The sequence below is a fragment of the Hypanus sabinus genome, chromosome X1 (assembly GCF_030144855.1).
Source record: "Hypanus sabinus isolate sHypSab1 chromosome X1, sHypSab1.hap1, whole genome shotgun sequence".
Lineage (NCBI taxonomy): Eukaryota > Metazoa > Chordata > Chondrichthyes > Myliobatiformes > Dasyatidae > Hypanus > Hypanus sabinus.
This window is the reverse complement of record NC_082738.1, coordinates 62,516,183-62,540,343: the sequence shown is the minus strand read 5'-3', so window position 1 is coordinate 62,540,343 and position 24,161 is coordinate 62,516,183. Positions and strand designations below refer to the sequence as shown.

The following is a 24,161-nucleotide window of genomic DNA, read 5'->3' as shown; positions in this document are numbered from 1 at the left end:
TTGGACAGGTACATGGATGAAAGAAAAATAGAGGGTTACAGGGTAGTGTGGGTTTAGTACTTTTGTTTTAAGGAATATATGGGTCAGCACAACATCAAGGGCCGAAGGGCCTGTAGTGTGCTGTAGTGTTCTAGTGTCTAGAATCTAATTCAGAGAAGAAAAACCCAAATTCTACCTCAGAGTATAAATGCCTCAACTTGCCTCAACACCTGCTCATTCACTTCCATTCAGGGCCCCAAACAGTCCTTCCAGTGAGGCAACACTTCACCTGCAGTTGTATATCGTGTCCAGTGCTCCTGACATTGGTGAGACCTGTCATACGTTGGGGGACTGCTTGGTCGAGCACCTCTGCTCCATCTGCCAAAAGTGGAACTTCCTGGTGGTCAAACATTTTAATTCCCATTCTCATTCCCATTATGACATGTCAGTCCATGGCTTCCTCTTGTGCCATGCTGAGGCCACCCTCAAGGCGGAGGAGTGACACCTGGTATTCCATCTCCAACCTGATGTCATGAACATCGATTTCAACTTCCAGTTGAAAAAATTTCCCTCCCCCCCTCTTCTATTCTTCATTCTGGCCTCTCACCTGCCTGTCACCTCCTCCTGGACCCCACCCTCCTTCCCTTTCTCCTGTGGTTCACTCTCCTCTCCTATGTCAGATTCCTTCCCTTCCATCCCTTTACTTTTCCTACCCACCTGGCTTCACTTATCACCTTCTAGCTGTCCTCCTTCCCCTCCCCTCACCTTTTTATTCTGGTGTCTTTCCCTGTCCTTTCCAGTCCTGAAGAAGGGTCTCAGCCCAAAATGTCAACTGTTTAATCATTTCCATAGATGCTGCCTGACCTGCTGAGTTCCTCCAGTATTTTATATGTTTCTCTAGATTTCCAGTATCTGCAGAATTTCTCATGTTTATTGTATAAGTAATGTTAATTTAAGTTTACATAATTTATGCTTGTTTTGTTTGTAACATACTGTACCGCTGCTGCAAAAAGCAAATTTTCATGGCCTTTATACTCTGGGTATGTATGCCTATGACAATAATTTGAACTTAACATCCAAGTCAGGATGTTAATCTTTATGCTTCACATAAACCCCCTTCCACTTCTGCCAATTTTAATTTTTCACTTGCATGCATCTATTCCAATTGCTCCAGTCATGGCCCTGGAGCTTGAGGTGATTGGTGGGAAGTATAGGGGGACGTCTTTTTACATAGAGTGTGTTAAGTGCCTGGAATGGGCTTCTGGGTGTGTTGGTAGGGTCAGATACTTAGGGACACTTAAGAGACTCTTAGATAAGCACATGGAAGATAGAATAATGGAGGGTTATGTGGGGAGATGATCTGTGAGAAGGTTAAAAGGTCAGCACAACATCGTGAGCCTGTACTGTGCTGTAATATTCTGTGTTCTGTGTTCAGTAGTTGAAAGTAAACCCCCAAGTACAATGTAATTGAGCAGTAATAGACCAAATGTCATGGAGTTGTATCGCAGAAACAAGCACTTCAGCCCTCCAAGTAGACTGGTATGTTGGCTTCAGTGAACAGTATCAAAAAATGTTGCAGAGATTGCAGACACAGCCAGCTCCATCACAGGCACAACCCTCCCCACCACTGAGGACATCTTCAAGTAGTGTCATCTGTCATTAAGGACCCTCACCATCCAAGACATGCCATCTTCTCATTACTATCATTAGGGAGGAGGTACAGAGCCAGAAGACCCACATTCAATGTTTTGGAAACAACTTCTTCCACAAGGACTTCAGACTTCTGAATGGTCCACACACCCATGAAAACTATTTCATTTTACATCTTTAGCATTATTTATTTATTTGTTGTAACCTCTAGTAAATTTTACACATTGCACTGTACTGCTGCTGCAAAACAACAATTCCAAGACATATATCAGTGATAATCAGTGTCGGAGCAGTGCTGCCAGGATAATCAAGGACATGACCCACCCAGCCAACACATTTTTTGTCCCACTTCCCTCCGGGAGAAAGTTCAGGAGCTTGAAGATTTGTACGGCCAGATTTGGGAGCAGCTTCTTTCCAACTGTGATAAGACTGCTGAACGGATCCTGACCCAAATCTGGGCCGTACCTTACAAATATCTGGACTAGACTTGCACTACCTTACTTTCCATTTTCTAATTAAGATCTATAATTTAAATTTTTTCTTATATTTACTTTGATTTGTACTCCAGGGAGCACGAAGTGCAGAATCAAATATCGCTGTGATGATTTATGCTCTAGTATCAATTGTTTGGTGACAATAAAGTAAAGTAAAGTAAGTAATAAACCCAATTTTGATTCCAAAGTAACATCTATCCAAATCACTCACTTGGTCTGTTGTTGTCTGTCCCTTGATGACACAATATCTCTTCGATATTGTGAGAGTCTCTGCCTCACCCACCCTCTTAGGCAGTGCGATCCTGATTCCAGCCACCCTCTTGATGAAAATAAATCTTCCTTTGATCTCCTGTAAAAGTCTTACCCCTTACTTTCTAGTGTTAACCCCACCTGCTATAGGGAAATGTTTCTATCTATCTGTTGTTACAGTATTCGCCGAGCTTGGTAATTAGCTGGCAGATGTTTCAAGATAAGTCAAGGTGCCATCCTCAGTGCACACTAGTAGGTGTTTCTCTCTGGGGGTGCTCACATTCATATAGGCCCTTGTTTGCTTGCCTCAGTCCTGATTGGTTACCCCTTCAATTGACCTCTGAATTCGATTGGCTCGCGTTTCTTTAGCCCTTAGGGTTCGTAAACGGCATCTACTTTGATATGTTTGTTTACAGAGTTATCAGAAGAAAACCACACTTCTTTTTCTTTTCTTTTTGCAATATTTTAATTAAGAAGAAAAAAACAAGATTTACAGAGTGCAACACAGATACATCTCAACATAACTTGTGTACATTCATATATTGTAATAAAATTGATCAAAATGTTGTAGCATAACACATAAAGGTATACCACTCTGTAATCAAAAATTTAAAGATAGGTCATACATCATAAAAAAAAATTTTTATATAAAAAAATTCAACCCCCTACCAACTACCAAAGAAAAAAGCTGATGGATGATAATGGATAATTAGAAAAAAAACCATATTCACTCAAGAAGAGAAGATAAAAATATACATAAAAGTCTGTGCACTGTTAAACTTTATAAATTGGAAAAGCCCCCAGATATCATAAAAAGATTGTTTTGAATTTAATGAGCAGCGGATCTTTTCTAAATTTAAATAAGACATAATATCACGTAGCTATTGAAGTAGACTCCTTCCAGTTAAGCAAGATTGCTCTTCTTGCTAAAAGAGAGGTAAAAACTAAAACCTGTAGGTTAGGAGTATTTAAAGTTATATCTTCATTTGCAATAATACCAAACAAGGCAGTAAGGGGATTTGGGTCAAATTGGACCCTAAAACGTTGTGAGAAGGAATGGAATACTTCCCGCCAAAACTTTTCAATTTTAGGGCAAAACCAAAACATATGAATTAAAGAGGCATCAGCAGAGTTGCATTTATTACAAAGTGGAGAAACATTCGGATAAAAACCAGACAGCTTCTGTTTAGAAATGTAAGCTCTATGAACCACTTTAAATTGTAGAAGAGAATGATGAGCGCAGAAAGATGATTTATTAACCCGTTTAAAAATTTTATTCCATCTATCATCAGAAATCTGACAATTTAGGTCATCCTCCAAAGTTTTTTTTATTTTATCTAAAAATTCTTGTTTAGAATCAATCAACAAGTTATAGATACCGGTAATAGAACCATTAACAAAAGGTTTTAAATGTAAAAGATCATCCAGTAAATTTTTATCAGGACCTATCAGAAAAGTAGTTAATTGGAAACATAAGAAATCTCTAATTTGAAGGTATCTGTAAAAATGTGTTTTTGGGAGTGCAAATTTAGTTGACAATTGGTCAAATGAAGCAAGAGATCCTGAGATAAACAGGTCCCAAAAACACTTAATACCTAGTTCATCCCAATTGTTAAAGACTTTGTCTGTCATGGAAGGGATAAAAAAAAATTAAGGAAAATGGGAGATGATAATGCAATATTCGCTAAACCAAAAAATTTCCTAAATTGAGACCAAATCCTTAAAGTTTGCTTAACAATTATGTTATCTGTTATTTTATTTGCTGAAAAAGAAGAGTATGATCCAAGAAGAGAGACAATAGAGGAATTTTTTTACAGAATTAACTTCTAAGGAGACCCATGATGGGCAATCTTTATGATAAATATAATAGGACCAGAAAGTAATATTGGCAGCACAATAGTAAAACCTAAAATTAGGTAGGGCTAATCCACCCATCTCTTTATTTCTTTGTGGGTAAACTTTACTTAAATGAGCTTGTTTATTATTCCAAATATAAGATGTTAAAATTGAATCTAAAGAATCAAAGTAGATCTTAAGAATAAAAATAGGTAAGGCCTGAAAAAGATACAAAAATTTAGGAAGAATCTTCATTTTAATCGAATTAATTCGGCCAATTAGTGATAAAGAAAAAGGAGACCATTTAGAAAGCGTCTTTTAGAATTAGAACGTTAGAATTAGTCTTTAGCCTCCCTTGGCTGATTTCTCTCTTTAGGGGGAGGGAGGGGGGAAATGGGTTCTTCCAGAAAGCTGATTGGATATTTTTACTGTTTTATTTATTCGCTATCTACATGTCTGTGATGATCCTTTAGTATACATTACTAAAGGATACTTGATGGATTCTTTTATTAATATTCTCAGTTTTAATGTGAAAGGTCTAAATAACCCTGTTAAACGAAATAAGATTTTCTCTTATATCTGGAAACTTAAAACTCGTATAATCTTTCTCCAAGAAACCTATATTCGTAAAGATGATATTTCAAAGGATGGAAGGGTACACATTTTCACTCATCCTCTCAATCTAGATTGCGAGGCGTCTCTATCCTGTTTGATCAGAATGTATCCTTTATTCAACATAACGTAATTTCTGATACAAATGGGCGCTTTGTTATTGTTTCAGGTAGTCTTGAGAATAAACTAATCGTATTTGCGAATATATACCCTCCAAATACAGATGACTCCTTGTTCTTTGAACATCTTTTCTCTATTCTGCCTGATTTGAATCAGTATTCCTTAGTGATGGGTGGAGATTTTAATTTTTGGCTTGACCCTATATTAGATCGCTCTTCAAGTAAAACCCCTGTCACTAATAAATCAGTCCTACTTTTCAAATCTTTTCTATTTCAATGTGGTATTCTTGACGTGTGGCGTTTTTTACACCCCCAAGAAAAGGAATATTCATATTTCTCTCAGGTTCATCATATGTACTCTCAGATTGATTACCTTTTTTAGAGATAGAAACTTGCTTCCACTGGTACAATCCTGTGATTATAAGGAGATTGCTTTGTCTGATCATGCACCTGTGCTTCTGGCTTTAAGATTACCTGTTTACTCTGTACCAAATAAAAGTTGGCGTTTTAACTTATCATTGTTACCTGATAAAAATTTTCTAAAGTTCTTGGAAAACCATATTACTTTTTTCTTTAAAGAAAATTTTAAAGGAGATACTGCTGGTACTATAGTCTGGGATACTTTTAAAGCATATATTCGTGGAGAAATTATCTTTTACTCTACCTATATAAAGAAAAAAGCTGACAAAGAAAGGTCTGACCTAGCAGCAATATTAAAAGATCTTGATCGAAAGTATGCCCTATCTCCAGATCCAAGTATATATAATAAGCATATTGAAATCCAATTCAAGTATAATCTTCTGCTGACTTACCCAATTGAACGACAGCTGTTGAGAGATAAAACTCAATTTTACATTCACGGGGACAGAATAGGTAGTTTATTAGCTAATTGCTTAAAATCTCTTACAGTTAATCATCAAACCACAGAAATTTTTAAAGATAATGGTACTAAGATATCTGACCATTCTGAAATGAACAACGTATTTAAAGACTTTTACCTTAAGTTGTATCAGTCTGACTCTTCTTCAGATGATACCTATATGAATGCTTTTTTCAGTAATATCAACATTCCTACATTGTCTGCTGATAGCCTAACACAGTTTGATCAGCCTATTTCCAATGATGAAGTGGCTGAGGCTATACGTGCTTTACATTCTGGTAAGACCTCAGGACCTGATGGCTTTCCGGGGGAGTTTTATAAAACTTTCACTACGTTAGTTACACCTTATTTATCCTCTGTTTTTTCAGAGTCCTTTAAATCAGGTAAACTCCCTCAATCTTTTTATGAAGCTTTTATTTCTCTAATTCTTAAAACAAATAAAAATCCAGCTGAATGTTCTTCATACAGACCGATTACTTTATTAAATGTTGATGCAAAAATTTTATCCAAAATCTTAGCTTGAAGACTTGAAAATATTTTACCATCTATCATATCACATGAACAGACAGGATTTATTTAAAATCGTTACTCACATTTTAATATACATCGGTTATTGAATGTGATATATTCACCATCCAAAAAATATCAGAGTGTATATTATCCTTAGATGCAGAAAAAGCCTTCGATAGGATTGAGTGGAATTATCTTTTTAAGACCTTAGAAAAGTATAATTTTGGGCCTAATTTTATTCGTTGGGTTAAATTAATTTACTTGTCTCCCACCGCTCAGGTTATTACTAACTTTCAAATTTCTAAGCCCTTTAAGTTACAGCGGGGAACTAGACAAGGTTGCCCTCTTAGTCCTTTACTTTTTGCTTTAGCTATAGAACCCTTAGCAATAGCATTTCAAGAATCTAAGGACATTTCTGGTATACTAAGGGAAGGTATGACTCATAAAATTTCATTATACGCTGATGATATTTTACTTTTTATCTCTAACACTGAAACTTCCTTACCTTCGGTTCTTTCTTTAATTTCCCAGTTTAGTTCTTTTTCAGGATATAAGCTGAACTTACATAAAAGTGAGCTATTTCCTTTAAATGACCTAATGTCATCAAATGCCAAATTTCTGTTCCAAGTTGTTACAAGTCAATTTACATATCTAGGTGTAACAATAACTAAAAAGTTCAAGAATTTATTTAAAGAAAACTTAAACCCCTTATTGAATTATGTGAAAAAGACCACACTTCTAAAAATTCTTGTGCCTGCTTCATGTTTGCCTGCACTAGAGCCTCTGTGGTGTCCCAGTTAAAGTGACATCCTTTTTGGTCTTCATATACTGAGATCAGCGACAGTGGATCATGGCTCCGTACTGTCAGTTTGTGTTGCCGTAAACAAGTTGAGAGTTTACATTCTGTCTGATTGGTGTAGTTCTTGTTGCAGTCTCCACATGTGACCCTGTACACCACATTGCTTTTGTCAGTTGCCTTTACTGGTTCCTTGGTTCTTGAGACAAGCTTCCTTAAAGTTACCATTGTTTATGAGCAACTGTGATGCCGTGAGGTTCAAGCTATTGAGCTGTTATTTCTGAGATATTCCTGATATCTCAGAAATCTGTAGGGCAAGGTCATGAGTTTGAATGCATGTTGAGCAGGGACAGAATTCTGTGGGTAACCATTGCTCTGGGGCACTTTGAATAAGTGCTTCTGTTCCCTGACCTTAAGTTCAGGTGCTACTATGTGTTTGTCCACTCTTAAATAAGGTGCAAATGCAGTTTTTGGTGTGGCAGCTGGGTGGTTGCTGTGGTAGTTCAATACTTGGTCCATGTGTGTACACTTCCAGTAGACAGATGTCTCTAATGTACTGTCTGTCCTTCTCACGACAAGGACATCCAGGAATGCAAGTTGGTTCTTTCTTTCTCATTCCATTGTAAACTTGATGTTGCTGAGTATGGTAAACCTTCTATTTCATTTTGTTTGAGTATGAAAAACATGAATAGTCAGAGGCTTTTTCCTAGGGCTGAAATGGTTGCCACAAGAGGACACAGGTTTAAGGTGCTGGGGTGCAGGTACAGAGGAGATGTCAGGGGTAAGTTTTTTACTCAGAGAGTGGTGAGTGCGTGGAATGGGCTGCCGGCAACGGTGGTGGAGATGGATACGATATGGTCTTTTAAGAGACTTTTTGATAGGTACATGGAGCTTAGAATAATAGAGGGCTATAGGTAAGCCTAATAATTTCTAAGGTAGGGACATGTTTCGGCACAACATTGTGGCCGAAGGGCCTGTTTGTGCTGTAGGTTTTCTATGTTTCTATCTATGTATAGCACCCAGAGTTTGGGTTTAAGGACTGGAAGTGCTATCTTTTCTAGTCTTTCTATAACGGCCTTGGCAATGAAGCTGGATATCAGTGATCCCATTGGCATTACTGTGGTTTGTTCATAAATCTACCTTTCAAAATTCAAATATGTTGACGGACAAAAGTTTAGTTCCCCTATGTTGCTGGATTTCAGTGTCTATGCTGTATGCTTGGTCTTTTATAGTAGTTCTTTCACAGTTTCTCTTGCCGGATCTTACAGGATCACCTGTGGAGACCAACAAGCCAGCAAGCGCTCCCAGAGAGAAACACCAACAACTGTGCACTGAGAATGTCACCTTGAATGGTGATGAAATGTCTGCAAGCCAATTGCCAAGCTCAGCGAACATGCCAACATCAAACACCTCAATTCACCACCATCCTAAACCCTATCCATCTCCCTCAAAATGCCGCATGGTAGCAAAGCAGTTCGCATAATGCTATTAGAACTCCAGCAACCCAGGTTTTTTTCTGTTGCTGTCTGTAAGGAATTTGTATGCTTTCCTCTTGACAGTGTGAGTGTCCTCCGGGTGCTCTGGTTTCTCCCCACATTCCAAAGATGTATGGGTTAATGATGAGCTTTATTTGTCACATGTACATTGAAAAATACAGTGAATTGTATTGTTTGTGTCAAATCAAAGCAGTGAGGATGCACTGGGGGCACATGTGATGTGATGATCAGACTGCTGTGGGCTTGATTTTTTTCTTAACTGTTGGTACTGTGCTGTATCCATGGGTATTCATGTGACAATTAAATTTGAATTTGAATTGGGATGCTATGGGATTGTTGGGCTGGAAGGGCCTATTTCCATGCTGTATCTCTAAATAAATAAAACAAAAGTTGCACAGTAAACTGGATGTGGAATTTCGGAACACGACAAGTTATAGAAGTAAGGTTACTGATATTCATTAGTGACTTCTTCGGGAAACAATTCTAGATTTAATTAATTAGATAGGAATTTCAAACTCTGTGGTAGAATTTGAATTATATTATTATTACTGCAATGATTTAGAAAGAAAGATTAGCATTATTTGTCACATGTACATTGAAACATACAGTGAAATGTGTTGTTCACATCAAATCAAATCAGTGAGGATGTGCTGGGAAGCCCATAGCATGTCCATAACTGATTAACCTTAACCCATACATCTTTGGAATGTGGGAGGAAACTAGAGCACCTGGTTATGGAGAGAATGTACAAACTCCTTACAGACAGCTGTGGGAATTGAACCTACAGCTGGCTGCTGTATACTGTTACGCTAATTAGACAATAGACAATAGATAATAGGTGCAGAAGTAGACCATTCGGCCCCTCGAGTCTGCACCGCCATTCTGAGATCATGGCTGATCATTCACTATCAATACCCAGTCCCTGCCTTGTCCCCATATCCCTTGATTCCCCTATCCATCAGATATCTATCCAGCTCCTTCTTGAAAGCATCCAGAGAATTGGCCTCCACCGTCTTCCGAGGCAGTGCATTCCACACCTCCACAACTCTCTGGGAGAAGAAGCTCTTCCTCAACTCTGTTTTAAATAACTGACCTCTTATTCTCAATCCATGCCCTCTGGTACTGGACTCTCCCAACATCTGGAACATATTTCCTGCCTCAATCTTATCAAATCCTTTAATTATCTTAAACATTTCAATCAGATCCCCTCTCAATCTCCTCAATTCCAGTGTGTACAAGCCCAATCTCTCCAATCTCTCTGCGTAAGACAGCCCTGCCATCCCAGGAATCAACCTAGTGAATCTACGCTGCACTTCCTCAATTGCCAGAATGTCCTTTCTTAAACCTGGAGACCAAAACTGTACACAATATTCCAGGTGTGGTCTCACCAGGGCCCTGTACAAATGCAAAAGGATATCCTTGCTCTTGTACTCAATTCCCCTTGTAATAAAGGCCAACATTCCATTTGCCCTCTTCATTGCCTGTTGCACTTGCTCATTCACCTTCATTGACTGATGAACTAGGACTCCTAGGTCTCTTTGCATTTCTCCCTTACCTAACTCGACACCGTTCAGACAATACTCTGCCCTCTTGTTCCTGCTTCCAAAGTGGATAACTTCACATTTATTCACATTGAATGACATCTGCCAAGTATCTGCCCACTCACCCAGCCTATCCAAGTCTCCCTGTATTCTCCTAATGTCCTCTTCGCATGTCACACTGCCACCCAGTTTAGTATCGTCAGCAAACTTGCTGATATAGTTTTCAATGCCCTCATCTAAATCGTTGACATAAATCGTAAAGAGCTGTGGTCCCAATACAGAGCCCTGTGGTACCCCACTAGTCACCTCCAGCCAGTCCGAGAAACACCCATTCACTGCTACCCTTTCTTTCTATCTGCCAACCAGTTTTCTATCCATGTTGAAACCCTGCCCCCAATGCCATGAGCTCTGATTTTACTCACCAATGTGGCACCTTATCGAATGCCTTCTGAAAATCTAGGTACACAACATCCACTAGCTTACCCTTGTCTAACATCCTTGTTACACCCTCAAAAAACTCCAACAGATTAGTCAAGCATGATTTGCCTTTGGTAAATCCATGCTGGCTCGGCCTAATCCTATCTCTGCCATCAAGATGTGCCACTATTTCATCCTTAATAATGGACTCAAGCATCTTCCCCACGACTAACGTTAGGCTAACAGGGCAATAGTTCTCCGTTTTCTCCTTCCCTCCCTTCTTGAAAAGTGGGATAACATTAGCCACTCTCCAATCTTCAAGAACTGATCCTGAATCTAAGGAACATTGGAAAATGATTACCAATGCATCCGCAATTTCCTGAGCCACCTCTTTTAGAACCCTCGGATGCAGACCATTTGGACCCGGGGATTTATTAGCCTTCAGTCCTACCAGTCATCACAGTTTCTTTCCTAATGTCAATCTGTCTCAATTCCTCTGGTATCTTATGACCCTGGCCCATCCATACATCTGGGAGATTGCTTGTGTCCTCCCTGGTGAAGACAGATCTAAAGTACGCATTAAATTCTGTTGCCATTTCCCTGTTTCCCATAACAATTTCTCCCAATTCATTCTTCAAGGGGCCAACATTGTTCTTAACTATCTTCTTTCTCTTCACATAGCTAAAAAAGCTTTTGCTATCCCCTTTTATATTCCTGGCTAGACTGAGCTCATACCTGATTTTTTCTCTCCGTATTGCTTTTTTAGTTAAGATCTGCTGTTCCTTAAAACTTTTCCAATCATCTGTATTCCCACTTATCTTAGCCCTGTCATACTTCTTTTTCTTTAATGCTATACAATCTCTGACTTCCTTTGTCAACCACTGTGGCCCCTTCCCCCTCTTTGAATCCTTCCTTCTCATTGGAATGAACTGCTTTTGCATCTTTTGTATTATCCCCAAGAATATCTGCCACTGCTGATCCACTGTCTTTCCTGCCAGGGCATCCGCCCATTTAACTTTGGCCAGCTCTTTACGCTACCGATGCTCATCCGCTAACTAGACCTGGGAAAGTTAACCTGACATATTCAAAAGTCTAGAAGGATCAATCAACAGATAAGCTGCTGTTCCATGAGTATGGGGGTGCTCAAAGATCAGGTTGGGAAGGGGGTGGTGGATGGAGAACGAAGAGGCCACGTTCTCCTTTCAATTTTGTCTTGACTCAGATCTATCTTTTCACTCAAGTGTGCAAAGTTGATCTCAGCCACAGAGCTCCTTCAATGTTGCTGAATAAATGATTGAAAGTTACTTGTCCTTTCAGATTGGAGCTCAAGAGGTGCTGCCATGCTGCATACAATTGCCTAGTCACGCAGAAGAACACGCCTGTTGGAACAGAGTTAACTTATGAGGCAGAACCCAAGAAAAAGATTAAAATCCATCACCAGATCTTTGCTATTTTTCCTAAGGTGAGTGTGGCTCTTCAGTTGGGGATGTTAATCTTTTACAGTAAGCTCGATCATGCTCTTGGTACATCACACACTGTAATTCTGCAATGAAAAACTCTCAGCTTGGCTCTGGTGCAGCAGGTAAAACAACAGTGGTTGCAGTTTTCCCAGTTACGTAGGTTTTAAGGTCCATGTGCAAACATCTTAAGTTGTGTTCTACAGAGAGCTAAGGTCCCATAGCGCCAAGTTCAATACCAGCTACTGCCCTTCAACTATTTGGCTCATGAAGCAACCCTAATCACCATCTCCGTATAGCGACACTAACAACTTTCCAGTACAATGGACTGATTTTTTTGTTCTAATTTTGTTCCTTCTTATATAATTTTAAAGATTAGCTTTATTTGTCACATGTATATCGAAACATACAGAAAAATGCACCACTTACATCAAAAGACCAAGAGTCTGGTGATGTGCTGGGGACAGCCTACAAGTATCGCAATGCTTCTGTTGCCAACATAGCATGTCCATAACTTACTAACCCTAATCGATATGTCTTTGTATGTAATTTAGATTTAATTTGGTTTTCTTGTGTCTGTTATGCTATGTGCCTGTGATGCTGCTGCAAGTGAATTTCAGATTCAGATTTATTTATCACATGTACTTTGAAACATACAATGAATGCGTCACTTGCATTAACAACCCACACACCTAAAAATGGGCTGGGAGCAGCTTGCAAGTATTGGAACACATTCCAGTGCCAATGTAGCATACCCATAATGCTTGGCAGAACAACACAGAACATAACAAGCTACAAAACAACAACAAAACAAGCCTCTTGTTTTTCATAGCACCTTTGCATATATATATGCATATGACAATAAAGTTGACTTTGATTTGTGACCAGCTGACAAATACTCAACAAAGAAAGTTGCAGAGGTGGAGGGTGACCTCTTTCCTCCACTAATTTGGCACAGATTTCTATATGAGATAAAGCATGGAAAGATGCCATTAAGTGCATCAGGTCTGTGCCAACCACGCACCACTCATTTACTCCAATCCTATGTTAACCCCACCATAATTTCAGCAAATTCCCCCTAGATTCAATTTACAGTAGAAAATTTACTTACCTGTCTTTGAGATGTAGGAACGAACCAGAACACCTAGAGGAAGACCAAATGTTTGTGAGGAGAATGTGAAAACTCCTCACAGACAGCACCGAGACAGACGAATGAACCTAGACCTCTGGTGCTGTGAGACAGCAGCTCTACAAACTGTCTACAAAATGTTTAGCTTTAACCAATGACTAGACAATGAGGGGGCCCATTGGGGCACCCTTTGAGAGAAGGGTAGTGCAGTCTGATGTGACCAGAATGAACATTACATTTTCCTGAATGCTATTGGTATCACTTTGCTTTGGAAATTGAAGAAGGAAACCTCAGTTTATTAAAGAAGAAAGACATGTAGCAATGCAAATATAGCTCCTCCTTGTTTAACAAAGGACACTTTTGATGGCATCATTTCTGGTTGATCTGCCACCCTTGTGCCTCTCGTTGTCATTCTGGAGACGTGCAGTCGTTTCATCATCATCTCTTCATCTCTTCTGCTGTTTGCTCTTTGTCTCTGATTCTGAAGACATGCATTCCTCAGCTCCTTTGTCTCTTCCTCTCTCCTCCTCCTGTGCCTGTTTTTCTCATTCTGGAGACGTGCATGCCTCTCCTCCTCTGTCTCTTCTTCTCTCATCTTTTTTGTCCTGACTCTTTGATCCTGGAGTTGTGCGGCCCTGGCCTCATCCGATTCTTGTTCTCTCCCTCTCCTTGCCGCTTCCCAATGACGTTTGGTGTCATCTCTTGACCATAATGTCCCCCTTCTCTTTCCACGTGGCATAATTAGGCTGACCATTTTTTTTACCCTAATGCTGGATAGAAGATACGAAGCAGTAACACCAAAGCCTCCAGGATGCTGATAATTCTTGATGATGTGGTTGGCGCTCTCCTAAATGGATGTGATATAGTCACCGCTGTCCTTTGACTGCAGCAAAGGGATTTATGGGTGTCTCAAAGTACGTCATTACAACAAGATGTAATTATCTCTTATTGATGGGTGGCAGTTAGATCTGTCCCAATCCTGCACATGCTGATGGTGATTAGCAGAATGTGACCACGCAAAATAGAGCTGCCCTGCCCTTTTGCTCCGGTTGGTGTCGCTCCTGTGAGCGGCTTCTGAGGCTGGCCATGCGCATGCGTTGTGGTGTCGCGTCGCCGTTTCCAGCATGGCTGACATCGGCTCTTGGATGAAAGCTTGATTTTGGTGAGTTAGCAATTTTATACAAATATATAACCCTGAACTTTGCCTGCATTCTGTAAGTTAGTGCATTCTAAATCGATTTAGCCAAAAGTAGTGCCACTGTAATGCACCGTTTGTTCTAATTGGAGGTCACAGACAAACAGAGCACGAGAGTTTTAGTAGTATATAGATATTAGCTGGGATTATATAAACTAAAACGCAGAAATGATCTAACTTTATATGATCTCATTCCCTTTGGGAGATGTTACTTTCCATACCTTCATTCATTCATCTGCATTAGATTTAATTCTTTCTTTTTATTTTCTGTTTAAATTAGTAAATTCTCCGGGTTCAACCATTCCAATGTTCTCCTGAGCGGCCTTTCATTTCCTACTCTCTGTAAATCTGACCTTATCCAAACCTCTGCTGCCCAGGACACCACATTGCAAACACCCAGCTTCCCTTTGGATTACTGACCTGCACAGGCTCCTGGTTAAGAAATGATTCTGATTGAACAATCTCATAATTTTTTCTAGGTTTCTCCATAGCCATGCTCATCTCTGTAATCCCCAGCAACCCTACACTCCGTAGAGTTTAGGCATACAGCGTGGAAACATGTCCTTTGACACACCTCCCATTTTTACACTAATTCTCTAATCCCATTTATTTCCCTACCCCATTCCCATGAAGTCCCTCCAGACTCTACCACTCTCCTATACACTCAAGGCAATTTAACAAACCTACATGTTTTTGGGAAGATACCAGATGGTTACAGTGAGAATGAGCGGACTCCAGACAGCCAACACCTGAGGTCAGCATTGAACCTGGGCTCTTGAGGTAGCAGCTCTCCAGAATACGCCACTGACTAGTTCAAAGTTCAAAGCAAGTTTAATAATCCAAGTACGTATATATTACCATATACTACCTTAAAATTCATTTCTTTGCAGGCATTTACAGAAAAAAATACAAAAGAATTTTATGAAAAACTATACAGTACATAAACAAAGATTGACAAACACCAATGTGCAGAGAGAGACAAACTGCAAATAAAAATAATACTGAGAACATGAATGTGAAGGTTCCTTGAAAGTGAGCCTGTAGGTTGTGGAACTAGTTCAGAGTTGAAGTGAGTGCAGTTTTCCACGCTGGTTCAGGAGCCTGATGGTTGTAGGTTAAGTTCAAAGTAAAGTTTATTATCAAAGTACATATATGTCACTATTTACTACCCTGAGATTAATTTTGTTGTGGCCATTCACAGTAAATACAAAAAAATGGAATAAAATCAGTGAAAAGCTGCACAGAACAAAGACAGGAAAGATAACCAGTGTTCAAAAGAAGACAATCTGTGCAAATACAAAAAAGAAAAAGAACAAAATAATAATAACTAATACAATAAATAAATAATACTGAGAGCATGAGTTGTAGCGTCCTGGAAGGTGAGTCCATAGGTTGTTCAATCAGCTCAGTGTTGGGGTGAGTGAAGTTATGCAGGATAGCTCAGGAGCCTGCTGATTGAAGGGTAATAACTATTTCTGAACCTGATGGTGTGGTACATAAGGTTCCTGTACCTCCTTCGCAATAGTGAGAAGACAGCATGGTGACCTGGGTAGCAGAGGCTTAATAAGGTTAGAATGAAAATATATCTGCAACAACACACACTTTCTGACCCCATTATTTAAGTAAAGCAAACAATTCAACACCAAGTACAGGGTGAGAGGATATTACAGGTCAAGGAGGAAGAAGTGTTGTAAAAATGAAAAGGTTTATGAGAAAACTTAAGAACTGATGATCCTGACCAGTTTCCAGAGATGGAACAATTAATGCAGGTCAAATGTACATTTAACATTTAACGAATGTACTATTTGTTCACCCTGTAATTTGACATACCATATGCTCTCTTTCTCTCTCCCTAATAAGGGAAAAGAGGTGTCCCTGTTTCACAGCGAGAGGGGAGACATAACAAAACAATTTGCTGATTTATGGTGTTAAAAGCCTTTTGCATCACTTTTTCCGAGTTCAGTGTCTAAAGAACTCGGATCGCTGTGCACACAGCCAGCAGCCAGCTCGCTGCTTTCGATCTTCCGTGTATTCCCACCACACATCAGGCAGTGGTGGCACCGACCTCGGTCAGCCCGCCTCCGGAGGCACGAAAATCCAGCTGAAGGTGTGCTCGTCTTCCAGGCCGCATACTTAGCATATCGAAAAGTGGCCAGTCGTGAGACCCCGAGAATGGGTCCCATTTCCACAAAGTACTGAAGTCAGCGTGCAACTCCGGGTCAGGGTCTTCAAAAGAACCTTGAAAGGGAAGAAAAGAGATATCAAAGATTGAAATAGAGCTGTTTCTGAAGATGCAAGCAAAGGAGTTGCTGTTAGGCACCATTGTCTCCTAAGCTCCACCTGCCATGTCATCATACAACTCATGTCCAGTTTTTTTAAAATTTCTACAGTTTGTCTTCTAATGCAAATTGGTTGTTTGTCAGCCTTTGTCTGTTTATGTATAGTTTCTCCATAAAATTCAATTGTATTTCTTTATTTTCCTGTAAATGCCTGCAACAACATGAATCACAGGGTAGTACATGGTAACATACAGCAACACACACAAACTGCTGGAGGAACTCAGGAGGCCAGGCAGAATCTACGGAAAAGAATAAACAGTTGACGTTTCAGTCTGAGTCCCTTCATCAGGACTGAGAAGGAAAGTGGAAGATGCCAGAATTAAATGGTGGAGGGAGGGGAAAGATGCTAGCTCAAAAGTGATAGATGAAGCGGGTCAGGCATCATCTATGGAAAAGAGTAAACAGTTGACTTTTCGGATTGAGACCCTTCTTCAGGGCTGAGAAGAAAAGAGGAAGATGCCAAAATGGTAACATTAATATAATTTGATATAAATTTACTTTGAACTTTTGAACTTTTTTAAGCTGACGGCTTACCCTTGCTTTACAGGACTCGTCTCTCAGAAGTCAACAGTACAAGCGATGTGCAGTTGTCGGAAATAGTGGGATATTAACCAACAGCAGTTGTGGGGCTGAAATTAACAAGGCTGACTTTGTGTTCCGGTAGGTTTCACAGCAATAAAGGAAAATCTTTGACCACAGGGGTAACGGAAAGATTCCTTGAGCAGGAAACAAAACAACTCATGAATGAAAAGGGTAGAATTTGGATAAACACACGGAGAGTTCTGGTCCAGTTGTGGATTGATGGGCCAGAGGGCCTGGTTTTCTGTAGTGCTCTTTGACTCTGTGACCCCAAGTTGGGACAAGGGTCTGTCTGCTTAAATTGTACAAAGCAAAATTCAGCTCCGACTGAGAATAATCAGTCTCAGTATTAAAATCAAGGCCAACTCCCAAAACTCAGGGCCTGTTTGGGAGAGATTTTCTGTTTCTGGGTGGCAGAGGATGATGTGGAAGAATAAATAATTAATAATCAATAATTAATTAATTAAATAAAATGAGTGAATATTAAATAAATAATCATTGTAAATAAATAAATAATATGATTTTTAAAAATGAATAAATAATTATCAAGCACCTCCACCCCATTCTTCTAAAATCTAATGAGTACAGACCCAGAGCCATCAAACACAATATATTAGAGGAGATTATTCCAGAAACTCAGTGTTTTCTCCCTCATAGATGCTGCACGATCCACTTAGTTCCTCCAGCAGGTTGTTTGTTGCTGCAGATTCTAACACCTTCAGTCTCTTGTGTCTCTCTCTTATTTTCTTATCGTTGGTGTTGACCCCACTCTATATTCAAATTAAGTACTCAACTCCAAGATATCGCCAAACTAAGGTTCATCAATAGCATCAATGAAGGGCGAATAGTGGGCTGGCTTTTGTTTTTTATCCCTGGTTTTCTTGGCCAATAGTCCCTTGCTAAGTAACACTGCATCGTGTTGAGTAGTTTCTGACAGTAATCACTTATAGCAATGTAACTACTGTGTGCTTCAACAACATGAGGTAACTTTTGAGTTCTTGGATTGAATGCTGATGGTTTCTCTTAGGTGTAACCTCCCTCCCATGGGTGGAGTTTTCGCCCAAGATATCGGAACGAAAACCAATTTGGTGACGGCAAACCCAAGCATCATTACAGAGAGGTGAGAGACCATCTTCCAGGTTTCAGGTACCTTCTCTTTCTGGTGTAGGAGGAGAGGATTCCAGAGCTTGTACAACACATCAGGATATTCTAAGAGCAGGAGCCCATTTTTTCTCTCAGAAAACCAACTCAGGTGTTAGAAATAAATTTATTTTTGAAAAAGTGAGGGAGAAATAATGCCTGCTTTCCTAGAGAAGTCCTCATCAGTTCAAGTAACTACTATCTTATTGTGTTGGTTTACTTGGTTGTGGTGCTGCACATGAGGGTGCTTAACAGGATAAGAGCCCATGGTATTACAGGAAAGGTACGAGCATGGATAGAGGATTGGCTAACTGGCAGGAGGCAAAGAGTGGAAATAAAGGAAGCCTTTTCTGGTTGACTGTTGGTGATGAGTGGAATTCCATTGGACTCAGTATTAACATAGAAACATAGAAAATAGGTGCAGGAGTAGGCCATTCGGCCCTTCGAGCCTGCACCGCCATTCAGTATGATCATGGCTGATCATCCAACTCAGAACCCTGTACCAGCTTTCTCTCCATACCCCCTGATCCCTTTAGCCAAAAAGGCCATATCTAACTTCCTCTTAAATATAGACAATGAACTGGCCTCAATTGTTTCCTGTGGCAGAGAATTCCACAGATTCACCACTCTCTGTGTTAAGAAGTTTTTCCTCATCTCGGTCCTAAAAGGCTTCCCCTTTATCCTTAAACTGTGAGCCCTCGTTCTGGACTTCCCCAACATCGGAAACAATCTTCCTGCATCGAGCCTGTCCAATCCCTTTAGAATTTTATACGTTTCAATAAGATCCCCCCTCAATCTTCTAAATTCCAGTGAGTATAAGCCTAGTCGATCCAGTCTTTCTTCATATGAAAGTCCTGCCATCCCAGGAATCAATCTGGTGAACCTTCTTTGTACTCCCTCTATGGCAAGAATGTCTTTCCTCAGATTAGGGGACCAAAATTGCACACAATACTCTAGGTGCGGTCTCACCAAGGCCTTGTACAACTGCAGTAGAACCTCCCTCCTCCTGTACTCATATCCTTTTGCTATGAATGCCAACATACCATTTGCCTTTTTCACCGCCCGCTGGACCTGCATGCCCACCTACAATGACTGGTGTACAATGACACCCAGGTTTTGTTGCATCTCCCCTTTTCCTAATTGGCCACCATTCAGGTAATAATCTGTTTTCCTGTTCCTGCAACCAAAGTGGATAACCTCACATTTATCCACATTAAATTGCATCTGCCATGAATTTGCCCACTCACCTAACCTATCCAAGTCACCCTGCATCCTCTTAGCATCCTCCTCACAGCTAACACTGCCGCCCAGCTTCGTGTCATCCGCAAAATTGGAGATGCTGCATTTAATTCCCTCGTCTAAATCATTAATATATATTGTAAACAACTGCGGTCCCAGCACTGAGCCTTACGGTACCCCACTAGTCACAGCCTGCCATTCTGAAAAGGTCCCATTTACTCCCACTCTTTGCTTCCTGTCTGCCAATCAATTCTCTATCCACATCAATACCATACCCCCAATACATTGTGCTTTAAGTTTGCACACTAATCTCCTGTGTGGGACCTTGTCAAAAGCCTTTTGAAAATCTAAATATACCACATCCACTGGTTCTCCCTTATCCACTCTACTAGTTACATCTTCAAAGAATTCTATAAGATTCGTCAGACATGATTTTCCTTTCACAAATCCATGCTGACTTTGTCCGAAGATTTCACTGCTTTCCAAATGTGCTTCTGTTGGGACTGCTTCTTTTCATTTTATATGTCAGTGATTTGGATGAAAGAATTGATGGCTTTGTGGCCAAAATACAGATGTTATAAAGATTGGTGGAGGGGCAAGTTGTGTTGAGGAAGCAGGGTGTCTGCAGAAGGACTTAAACAGATCGGGGGAATGGGTAAAGAAGTAGCAGATGGAATATAGTGCAGGGAAGTGCATGGTCATGCACTTTGGCAGAATGAATAAAAGCATGAACTATTTTCTAAATGGGGAAAAAATTTAAAAAAATCTGAAGTGCAAAGGGACTTGGGAATCCTCGTGCAGGATTCCCTGATTATTAACTTGCAGGCTGAGTCAGTGGTAAGGAAGGCAAATGCAATGTTGATATTTGTTTTGAGAGGACTAGAACACAAAAACAATGACGTAGTGCTGAGGCTTTATAAGGCATTGGTCAGTCCGCACTTGGAGTACTGTGAACAGTTTTGGGTTCCTTACCTAAGAAAAGACGTGCTGGCATTGGAGAGGTTCATGAGAATGATCCCAGGAATGAAAGGGTTTACATATGAGGAGCATTTGATGGCTCTGGGTCTGTACTCACTGGAGTTTAGAAGAATCAGGTATTTCATTGACAACTCTCTCTTTCTCTATCTTGGAAGTCCATTGGGAATAATAGTGATGTCAGTGATGCCTCTGGTGAGAGTGAAGCCCGAACTGGGAAGTGCAGATGTGCCCACAGGTCAGGCATATTATGGCTATTGAAGGGTCGGGTTGTCTCTCCTTGCAATCCTGATCGAGGTCCTTCAGCCACTGCTTTTCGAATGTGTAGACTGCCAAGCGCCAGGATTTTCAGTCTTTGGGGGCCTCCCTGCTTTCTGGTGCCATGTGCCAGCTAGGAAAAGAATACCATCTTTGGAAGGTGGTTGTGTTCCTTCTGGATCACATGTCCAACCTATTGAAGTTGATCCTTCATGATCAGTGTCTCTGTACCAGAGCTCTCAGCCCTTTGTAGCATTTCTGTGGTGAGGACTCTGTCTTGCCACAATATGCCCATGATATTGTGAAGGCATTGCAGTTGGTCAAGCATCTTGATGTGCCTGTGGCATTAGTCCATGCTTCACAGCCAAACAGCAGAGAAGTCAGGATGACTGCTCTGTAGACTGCCATATTGGTCTTCAGCCGGATGCCACATTCTCCCCATACATGTGTCCATAGACTGCCAAAGGATACCCCAGCTTTTGCAAGTCTATTTGAGACCTCTTGATCTAGACTGTGCAGTTCTAGGCTACTGTGGGAGGCGAGGGAGGAGATTACTGAGCCTCTGGCGATGATCAATGGGGGCTGGAGAGGTTCCAGAGGATTGGAGGGTTGCAGATGTTGTTCCTTTATTCAAGAAAGGGAGTAGAGATAGCCCAAGAAATTATAGACCAGTGAGTCTTACCTCAGTGGTTGGTAAGTTGATGGAGAAGATCCTGAGAGGCAGGATTTATGAACATTTGGAGAGGTATAATATGATTAGGAGTAGTCAGCATGGTTTTGTCAAGGGTAGGTCGTGCCTTACGAGCCTGATTGAATTTCTTCAGGATGTGACTGAACACATTGATGAAGGAAGAGCAGTAGATGTAGTGTATATGGATTTCAGCAAGGCATTTGATAAGGTACCCCTTGCAAGGCTTATTGAGAAAGTAAGGAGGCATGGGGGACATTGCTTTGTGGATCAAGAACTGGCTTGCCCACAGAAGGATAAGGGTGGTTGTATTCTGCATGGAGGTCGGTCACCAGTGGAGTGCCTCAGGGACTCCTGATGAAGGGTTTCGGCCCGAAACGTCGTCACTACCTCCTCCCATAGATGCTGTCTGGCCTGCTGAGTTCTGCCAGCATTTTGTGTTTTTATTTATTTCCAGCATCAGCAGATTCACTCATGTTGCCTCAGGGATCTATTCTGGGACCCTTACTCTTTATGATTTTTATAAATGACCTGGATGAGGAAGTGGAGGGATGGGTTAGTAAGTTTGCTGATGACACAAAGGTTGGGGGTGTTGTGGATAGTGTGGAGGGCTGTCTGAGGTTACAGCGGGACACTGATAGGATGCAAAACTGGGCTGAGAAGTGGCAGATGGAGTTCAACCCAGATAAGTGTGAAGTGGTTCATTTTGGTAGGTCAAATATGATGGCAGAATAGAGTATTAATGGTAAGACAGTGTGGAGTGTGGCAGAGGGATGTGGAGGAGCAGAGGGATCTTGGGGTCCGAGTCCATAGGCCACTTAAAGCAGCTGCGCAGGTTGACTCTGTGGTTAAGAAGATGCATGGTGTATTGGCCTTCATCAATCGTGGAATTGAATTTAGGAGCCGAGAGATAATATTGCAGCTACACAGGACCCTAGTCAGACCCCACTTGGAGTACTGTGCTCAGTTTTGGTCACTTCACTATAGGAAGGATGTGGAAGCCATAGAAAAGGTGCAGAGGACATTTACAAGGATGTTGCCTGGATTGGGGAGCATGCCTTATGAGAATAGGTTGAGTGAACTCGGCCTTTTCTCCTTGGAGCGAAGGAGGATGAGAGGTGACCTGATAGAGGTGTACAAGATGATTGATCGTGTGGACAGTGAGAGGCTTTTCCCAGGGCTGAAATGGTTACCACAAGAGGACACAGGTTTAAGGTGCTAGGGAGTGGGTACAGAGGAGATGTCAGGGGTAAGTTTTTTACTCAGAGAGTGGTGAGTGTATGGAATGGACTGCCGGCAACAGTGGTGGAGGCAGATACAATAAGGTCTTTTAAGAGACTTTTCGATAGGTACATGGAGCTTAGTAAAATAGAGGGCAATAGGTAAGCCTAGTAATTTCTAAGGTAGAGACATGTTCGGCTCAACTTTGTGGGCCGAATGGCCTGTATTGTGCTGTAGGGTTTTTATGTTTCTATGTAGAATGCAGGAGGAGGTGAGGCAGCTTCCCAGGTAGGTGAAGGCATCAACATTGTTGAGCTGCGTGCTTTCAATCTCAATTTGTGGTTCCGCAGGGTTGGTATGGGGTGCAGGTTGAATTAGAACTTTTGTTTTCTGCAGGCTGATGTTTGGGCTGAATTTCTTTGCTGCCACAGTGAGGCAGTCAGCGAGCTCCTGCAGATCCCTTTCACCGTGCGCTGCAAGAACACAGTCATCTGCAAAGAGAAAGTCTTGTACTATTGCTTCCAGCACTTTGGTCTTGGCCTTGAGACATCACAGACCAAAGAAGCAAGCATCCGTCCTGTACTGAATTGCTATTCCCGCATCAGTCTGTGGGAGCAGAGAACAGCATCATGGCAAACAACAGGCTGAACAGAGTAGGCACGAAGACACAGCCCTGCTTGACACCATTAGTTATGAGGACGGGGTCAGAGGTGCAGCCTTTTTCAATGACCCTGGACATCATGCCATCATGGAAAGACCTGACAACGCTGACCAGCCTTGGGGGACAGACTAGAACACAAATGCAAGGATGTAATGATAAGGCTTTATAAGTCACTGGTCAGACTGTACTTGGAGTATTGTGAGCAGCTTTGGGCCCTTTATCTCAGAAAAGATGTGCTGGCTTTGAAGAAGGTTCAGAGACAGTTCATGAGAATGATTCTAGGAATGCAATCCTTAACATTTGAGGAGCATTTGATGGCTCTGGGTCTGTATTCACGAGTTTAGAAGAATCCGGGGTATCTCATTGAAAACTATTGAATATTGCAAGGCCTCAACAGAGTAGATGTGATGTTTCCTGTAGTAGGAGAGTTTAGGATCAGAGGATCAGAGAATTGAGGGACATCCATTTAGAACAGAGATGAGAAAAAATTTCTTCAGAGGGTGTGAATCTGTGGAATTCATTGTCATAGACAGTTGTGCAGGCCAGTTTACAGAATATATTTAAGGTGGAGATTGATTAATCGGTGTCAAGGTTACTATCTGAATGGTGTCAAGTTAGGAAAAGGGGAAGTACAACAAGATCTAGGTGTCCTTGTTCATCAGTCACTGAAAGTAAGCATGCAGGTACAGCAGGCAGTGAAA

General features: G+C 40.9%; 1 protein-coding gene across 1 annotated transcript in view; it reads left to right on the top strand.

Moving 5' to 3' along the window:
• Positions 1 to 24,161, top strand: part of LOC132384962 (alpha-2,8-sialyltransferase 8F-like) — a 102,898-nt gene that overhangs the window by 67,628 nt on the left and 11,109 nt on the right. Inside the window, exons 5-7 of the mRNA XM_059956654.1 lie at positions 11,897 to 12,041; positions 17,247 to 17,359; positions 18,306 to 18,398. Of these exons, the coding sequence (XP_059812637.1) occupies positions 11,897 to 12,041; positions 17,247 to 17,359; positions 18,306 to 18,398 (351 nt within the window). The remainder of the gene's footprint in view (positions 1 to 11,896; positions 12,042 to 17,246; positions 17,360 to 18,305; positions 18,399 to 24,161) is intronic.